This window comes from Typopeltis vanoorti, chromosome 8, assembly GCF_054136105.1.
Source record: "Typopeltis vanoorti isolate ZY-2024b chromosome 8, IOZ_Tvanoo_1.0, whole genome shotgun sequence".
Taxonomy (NCBI): domain Eukaryota; kingdom Metazoa; phylum Arthropoda; class Arachnida; order Uropygi; family Thelyphonidae; genus Typopeltis; species Typopeltis vanoorti.
Genome location: NC_143556.1, coordinates 30,097,683 through 30,105,985, shown reverse-complemented (window position 1 = coordinate 30,105,985; position 8,303 = coordinate 30,097,683). Strand labels below are relative to the sequence as shown.

The window sequence follows — 8,303 nt, the reverse complement described above, 5'->3', positions numbered from 1 at the left end:
AAAGTCATAACAGTATAAGAAACACAATATGTTGTCTCTCTGTAATGACATTCCAGCATGTAAAATGAACTGTTCTATGTTTGGAGTTAATGTTTGCAATGACTTAGCTATATAAATTACACATTTCACTCTTTTAGCTTTAAATGCAACTGATCCTCTTTCTACTTCAGTGACACTTTAGTAATATACTTAATTAAAAATGCATGTTATATATACGAGGGTGGTTCCATAAGTTTCCAGCCTGACTAACTTTTAGAGATGATAGAAAGAAAACAACTGCGTCACTTTTCAACATAATCTCCCTTTACTTCAACACACGTTTTACATCTTTGAATTAACATTTCTATGCCCTTGAAAAAATAGTCTGTACTTTTTGTCTGCAAAATGGCCTAAAACTGTATTTTTCACCTTGTCATCTGCAAAATTTCTTCCTTGGAGGTCTTTCCTCAGTTTTGAGTGCTAAATCTAGACTGTAGGGTGGGTGTTCAATCTCCTGGGAGCCACAGTCCTTCATTGTAGCCTTCACAACAATAGCCATATGGACTGGAGCATTGTCATGAAGCAGGGGAACACGACTCAGCATTCCTCGTCTCTTCTGCTTTATGGTATTGCGCAGTTTGTGCATGAGTGACGCATAATATTCTGCATTCACAGTGGTATTCCTTTCCTTGAAATCAATCAAGAGAATGCCTTGGCAATCCCAAAGATTGTTGCCATGATCTTCTTGGTGGACTGAGTGACCTTGGCTTTTCTCGACAGTGCTTTGCACCACTCCATGGATTCCCTTTTGGAAAGAGGATCATAATAAAGGACCATGGTTTCATCCCAGGTAATAATGGATTCCAGCAAATCTCTCTCTCTCTCTGTTGGAAGTTTTTTTCCACTTGGTTAGATTATAATAAATTTAGTTTAATCCTTTATCCAAGTGTAAGCAAACAAAGTTTGCACCTGAAGTATCTTCAGGACTGAGGCAACTCATGGTAAAGATGGACCAAGCTCTCATCACTCCTTGTCTTAATATCTCCCATAATGCAAAGCACATCTCCTTGCAGACATGTATAATGCTATGCATTAAGGGAAGGGCCACTACCGAGACCGGTTTTGACCTTTATTGAGGACTTGTCAGTGGGAGCCAGATCCAGAGGTGGTGATACCAAAGTGGAAGTGATGGAGAAGTCATCTTTACCTATACAAGTTGCCAAAAGGTGTCTTACCTTATTAAATTACTCTGGATTTAGAGAAAGATGTCGGAAGTTTTTTCCTGCTTGGTTAGACTATAATAAATTTAGTTTAATCCTTTATCCAAGTGTAAGCAACAAAGTTTTCTGCACCTGAAGTATCTTCAAGACTGAGGCATCTCATGGTAAAGGTGGACCAAGCTCTCATCACTCCTTGTCTTAGTATCTCCCATAATGCAAAACACATCTCCTTGCAGACATGTATAATGCTATGCATTAAGGTAAAGGACACTACCCAGACTGATTTTGACCTTTGAGGTCTTGTCAGTGGGTGCCAGACCCAGAGGTGGTGAAAACTTTGGTAACTCGTATAGGTAAAGATGACTTCTCCATTGCTTCCACCTTGGTATCACCACCTCTGGGTCTGGCTCCCACTGAAGAGACCTCAATAAAGGTCAAAACCAGAATCCCTTCACTTAATACATAGCATTATACATGTCTGCAAGGAGATGTGCTTTGCATTATGGGGGATAATAATGCAAAGACAAGGAGTGATGAGAGCGTGGTCCACCTTTACTACGAGTTGCCTCAGTCCTGAAGATACTTCGGGCGCAAACTTTGTTTACTTACACTTGGATAAAGGATTAAACTTCATTTATCATCATTTCTCTCTCTCTCTATCTATCTGACTACCTTGACAAAGTTCCAAAAACTTGCAGGAATAGGTCACATGATGCTCCTGAATTGAAGAAAGAAGTCAGGGCACCCAACTTTGTCATGTGAAGCTTCTCGTGAATGATGCAAAAGACAGTTGTTATGGAAAGTCCCAACCTTGCTGAGATTTCTTTGAGCTTCAGTCATCTGTCATCAAGCAGTTCCCCTCAACAAGAGAGATATTTTCCTCAGTCATCACTTCCAGAGGCCGACCATCATGAGGATTATCTTCAATACTCTCACTTCCTAGGAAAACTGTTTAGCCCATTCCTTCATGGTGGAACATGAAGGAGAAGCTTCCCCATAAACACCATCCAATCGCTGTTTGATAGCACTTGGAGAAAGTCCTTCTCTGGTGAAAAACTTCATCACAGCACGGTACTCAATTTTTAACATTACAGCCACGTGTTAGGCAAACGAGTGCCTCCAACTGAATGATGCAGGTAGAGAGTTGAAACTGATACACTAAGGCACAGCATTTTAAAACTGGCGCAAATTTTGTATGTCAGGCTGGAAATTTTTGGGACATCCCTTGTAGTTAAAATATTCAGAGGATTTTTGAATGCAGTACAAATGTGATGAAAGTAGCAAAGATATGCGAGACTATGATTTTATTATGTAGATATAACAAGTTACAGACAAACAAACATAAAACAGTTTAAAATCAACTAGTTAAGTTGAATTCATATGACAAAGGTCAACAAGTTTACAAATAAATACTGATGAAATCTACTTTACATTCCTATTGCTACGATACACATTTCTTGTAGAAATATTGTTATAAAATATTAAAGTTTTAACAATGCTAAGAACATTAAAAGGACTAGATTCCAATTACAATAATTATTCATAAAAATTTATGAACTGTGACATGAGGAAATATAAACAATCTCATAAAAATACAAGTGACATGCTAATGGGATGAAAAAATATTGCAGATGCTCAAAACTTTATATATATATGGACAAAAAACTACTTGAAACTGTGTTACAAGGAAGAATGGACACAAACATTACTTCAAAACACAGTTACTTTACAAAAGAAAAAAAAAAAATTCTGGATTATGAAATCCTTTCACATGCAACAATGATATATAAATTTTCTTTCTTTGATAAACTTATGAATATAATGACAAAAAATATATTCTGGGAAGTAAGGCATGTTGATATCAAAATTTTAACAACGTCTATATACCTTGAGTACATAATTTTACAAATGCTATTTAGAAATTACACTGAATCAAATTAAATTTACAGGATATGCTTTTCTTTTTCCACAACAGTTCTGAATATGGCAGTCCCCCCCCCCCCTCCATTCAAAAAAAAGTCGATTGATCTAATAACATTTTATTAGATCAAATGACATTTTGGAAATTTTTATGAAAATAAATTCAAAGTGTTAGATAATTCTTACTCAATGATTACCAATCACTGAGCAAGAATATTATCACACATGCTATTTCTAACTTGCAATTCTGTTTATCATAACAGATGCAAATTTAAAATATTTTAAGGAAAAAACTTAATAGACATACGAACCAATTTTAAGGTAAATAATATTGAAAATTCTTTGCTACATATGCTTTTAAATCAGACAGACAATACCCATATTACAATGATAGGGAAAGAATCAACATATAAACATATATTTAATAAGAGAAAATAATGAAAATTAAGGGTGCAAGCTAATAATCATAAAAAAAAAGAAAAAAAAAATTATGTCACATTTGAATTTCTTTATTATTGGTTGTGTACTTTTCAGCTAACATATTCATCGGAGTGGAACATCATTTGAATAAACCTGAATTAAATGTGACCTTTCATTATGTTGACAAATCTGGAGCAAATGTATTAATACATACCATCTCTGAAAAGGCACACTGTTATTCACTCATAAAATTGCTGTGTAATACTGAATGTTTACCACCTATTTCAGGTGGCATTTAAAAATAATAAAATAAAATTAGAACATAATAATTCACAAATATTAAAATATTTTATAAAAAAATAAATCAACAAATGCATAACCTAAAATGTAAAATAAAAATAACTTAACATTATTTTTCTATAATATATACAAAATATTAGCTTTGATCAATGTACAAGTCCAAGGATCCAATCATTTGATAGAGTGGAAGACAGCTGACATTCCTTAAAATATAATTCATTAGACTATTCTACTGAATACTATTAGTATTTAAACAAAACGGAAAACAGTTTTACATGATTAAATCAGGATTTTTATTTGGCACTATGTGAACATATAATTTTTGTGTAATATTCCTTTGCTCACTATTGCAAAATATTTATGCTGCACTATGACAATTACAAACAATCTGCAAATTTAACAATATATATATATATATATATATATATTCAGCTTTGATGCCAATAAGACCAGATACTCTTAATATTAGCCTTCTTTGTAATTATATCCACATTATTCTTTAAGATAAACTGAAGTCTATCTCTAATTTCAGACTTACAACATGTAAATCTGTAAGCAATTCTTGATACAGCAACTTCTTATGATTTACAACTTCATACATTGGCATATGATCTGAATACTTTTTGTCAAATTTGGTGTGCATATAGTGTGTGTGTGTGTTCAGCTTAGCATACAACACTAAACTAGGCCCCCCCCCTATTTGAAGCTTTGCCAAGTATCTCTTGATTGGACCAACATTTATATCTTGTCACAGCTATAAGCAGCAATGCTTTCTGCAGCTTTTTCAAGTGTGTGTGTGTGGGGGGGGGGGATGAGTTCTGACAACCAGTTACTCAGGTAATATGCAGAACTTGGTCTGTTCAAAACTTAGAAGAGAATGTGACCATGCAATATCTTTCAGATTTTGCAAGTAAGGCTAGTTAACTGGCCTTAAAAAATGAAGAAAGTAAGTCTTCTCTTCTGCAAACTGGGTGAAGTGTCTCTTCTTGTTACAGAAACAATATATATTAAGTGTGCATTCAACATTTAGGGATGACACTGAATACTGTATATGTTTTGCACATTCCTGTGCAAAAATCTTTTTTTTTTCTATTTGTACTATTCTAAGTAAATAGAATTTTTAAACCTCCTTGCATTTTCTTTAAAGCATATTCTTGCATTTTAACTGAGTTACAGAATTCTGTGAATGACTAATAATCATTAAATTTCACTCTTCCATATTTTATTTTGTGTGATTTAACTGCTTATCTCCTAATAAATTTGTAGCTTCACTTCATGTTATATTTGGCTTAAGTATACAAATGCCATATACTGTAATCTACTGTTTATCCAACCCTTTAAATATCAGAAAGGCAAGTTCTGATAACTGAATTAATTGACCATTGCATGTCAGCTGACTTCTGGTCAGCTGACATGCAATGGTCAATTAATTGAAACATCGTTGTTTTGATGGTCAGATAAATGGTGGATTACTGAATATACAGCAATATCAGATATGACAAACCTCTTTCTGCAATGCACTTAAAACATCAATACTGTGACGATGCATTTCACTCACCACATTATAAATGCTTTCAGGCATGAACATGACATCCAAGGGAAAGTTTCAAACTAAACTCCTTGTATATGTTAAACTAGAGACACCTGAGCTACCCCAGAATTAAATTATTGAAAATTTCCTATATGCTTTAACTATTCTGAATGTATGGCAACTCTTCCATTTTTCATCTTTTTAACAAATTCTGTAAATCACTGATTATTTTTTGTTGTCCAGTGTGAGAACTACCATTTTGCTTATCGTGGAGAACCAAAGTAAGTTGGAAAAGAAGTAGCATATTTAAGATTTCTAGATAACCTTAGTCCATCCAAGGTACTAAATGGATGATACGTCCTTTTGTAGGTGGAATTACATAAAAATAAAAATGAGTACTCCATAATCTTGATATTTTAGAGGCTGTTTCTATTTCCTTCCCACTTTCTTGCACACAAAATCTAAGAAACTGTTAATTCAAAATTAGTTCAAACTGGTCTTCAGAGCTTAAGTCTTTCCCAATGCCCATGTATCAGTTTGTTTTTAATTATAGTAGTTATGTTGAAAAATAATCTTAAAATTTTCTTTTATAATCATTTATTTTTTTTAAACAGCATTCACATGAAACTTAACAAGACTCGTGTTCACATATTTTTAACTAGTGAAACAGGTTTGTATAATACATTCAAGATAACTTAAAAAAAGCGTGAAATAAAGCTTTAAGTTTAGTGACTACAATTTTAGTTAAGCCAGATAAAAATTCCCATTTTCCATGAAGCCATTTTGATTTTCTACTGTCAAAGCTTAAGTGGTCACATGTAAATAAAGATCAGCAGAATTTTCTTTATGAAAAGCAAAATATTTCTCTCAAACAGGAGTGTCTTTTGATTAGAGCAATACTGAGACAACTCACTAAACTGATGAGAAACTTTCAATCTTTATGATCAGATTGGTTTCACCTGTAGTTTGTCCAGCTTAGCTAGAAAATAAGGATATTTTACATTGACTACAATAATTAGTATAGTGTTCAAGAATTATGTTCAATAGTGTTCAATTAATCATGTTGACTGAATATCAACATGATTTTTGTAAATCATGTTAACATATCAGTCATGATTTGTGTAAATGTGAGGGTAAAAAGACAAAAAAAAAAAAAAAACATTTTGTTTTTCTAGAAAAATTTTAAATGTAAGCATAAGCATTTAACCTTGATGTGCCTCACTCACTAATAAGTTACACTAGTGCTCATTTTGAATGCTATTTATCTTAATATACATCGTCCCCCTCCCTCTAATTTGTGTGATTTAAAAAAGATTTTAGCTTTCATTAAGTTGCTATATATGATTAAGCTAGCTTCTCATTGCTATACCAAGGAAACTGCAAAAATTTTCCTTTATTTGCTATTCGTGCATAGCAAATAAATATATACTTACAGATAATCCAACAGAAAGTAATGATTATATAGTATTCATAAATATACAATAATTTTATGAACCAAGAGATGCAAATTAACAGCACATACTGAGTGCACATTTATCAAAATAGCAGAGGTGAGATCCACAACAGGAATTCTTGTTCAATTATAATTTACAAATGCTCATATATTGTACACTTAACATTTCATGTAATACATGAAGTAATTTTTGCATTTTTCATATATTGATCTATGAGTGTAAATTCTCTCTATGCACAATTAAACTCCCAAATTCAATCAAAATACATAATATACAGGCAAGATATTTGCATTCTGTTGTAAAAATCTATACCGTTCTCAATACAAAAAAATCTGTACACTCAACTCTCATTACAGCAAATGTGATAATGAACTTGTTACTAGGACAAACTATTTAAAAGTTCCCAGCCAAAGTCCCATAACATCATTGCTATTCAAAATGGAAATTACTATAACAAAAGTATTACTTTAGTCCATACAAGTTTACTATTATGAAAGTCAGCTGTACATATATATCTTAGAATAATGTGAATTAAGTGTACAGTTACACACTAAATTACTTCTAACACAAAATAAACTTACAGAACATTTGTACTAACACAAGGTACACTATTCATCTGCCTCTAAACAACACTGTTATTTTTCTATATTATACCTTCAAATTCCAAATAATATGTTATCGTCAATCATTTATACATTCAAAAAACAAAAAAGGAAATGCATATTTTTGCACTGTGCTTAATACTTCCATTAATGTTTTAAATTTAAATTATGACAATTGATATGAAAGATTTACTTTGAATGAACTGACTCACCTCTCAGAAAAATTTATCAAGGAGAAATGCATTAAGATTATCAAATAGTTGAAACGAAGTCTGATGAATCAAGATTGGCCAGTAGATGAAAACAGAATTAACAGTTAATCTAATTTCTAATTTACTTTGTAAAATTTTTTTTTAGAAGTAAGATGCAGTTTAAAAATTCATTATCTGTAAACTACAAAAGTGATTTGTGAAAAATTGAGCTGTTTTTTTAATCCAACTACATGCTAAGTATAAAGTGCAGAAGATATCTGTCATCTGATGCTGATATTCCTGCTATATCTACACACTACAATATGAAAACTGTTTTAGTCAGTAGTTCCTAACAAAATGAATTAAATACATAATACAGATTAATATATAAAGCTTTTTCTTCTTCTCTCTTTTTTTTTTTTTTTGGTCAAAGGCAAGCTGCACAAACACCAGTGGTGGAAAACATTAAGGCAGTTTTGTTCTGGCTGGAGTTGGAAATCTGTTTACATAGCTACCTGAGCCATCTTCAGTGACTAAAATGAAAACATAACTTATATAAAGATAATATTATAATATATTATAACATTATATATATATATATATATTTATATTATCTATATAATATAATATATATTATAATACTGAATTCCAAAGTTTTATGCTTAGCATAATTATGAACTAAAAAT

The 8,303-nt window shown here is 31.9% G+C and overlaps 1 protein-coding gene across 1 annotated transcript in view; it reads right to left on the bottom strand.

Moving 5' to 3' along the window:
* Positions 1-2,488: 2,488 nt before the first annotated feature.
* Positions 2,489-8,303, bottom strand: part of LOC150103898 (flotillin-1-like) — a 217,181-nt gene continuing 211,366 nt past the window's right edge. The window contains exon 12 of the mRNA XM_090397170.1: positions 2,489-8,150. Coding sequence (XP_090253296.1) covers positions 8,121-8,150 — 30 coding nt within the window. The 3' untranslated portion in view covers positions 2,489-8,120. The remainder of the gene's footprint in view (positions 8,151-8,303) is intronic.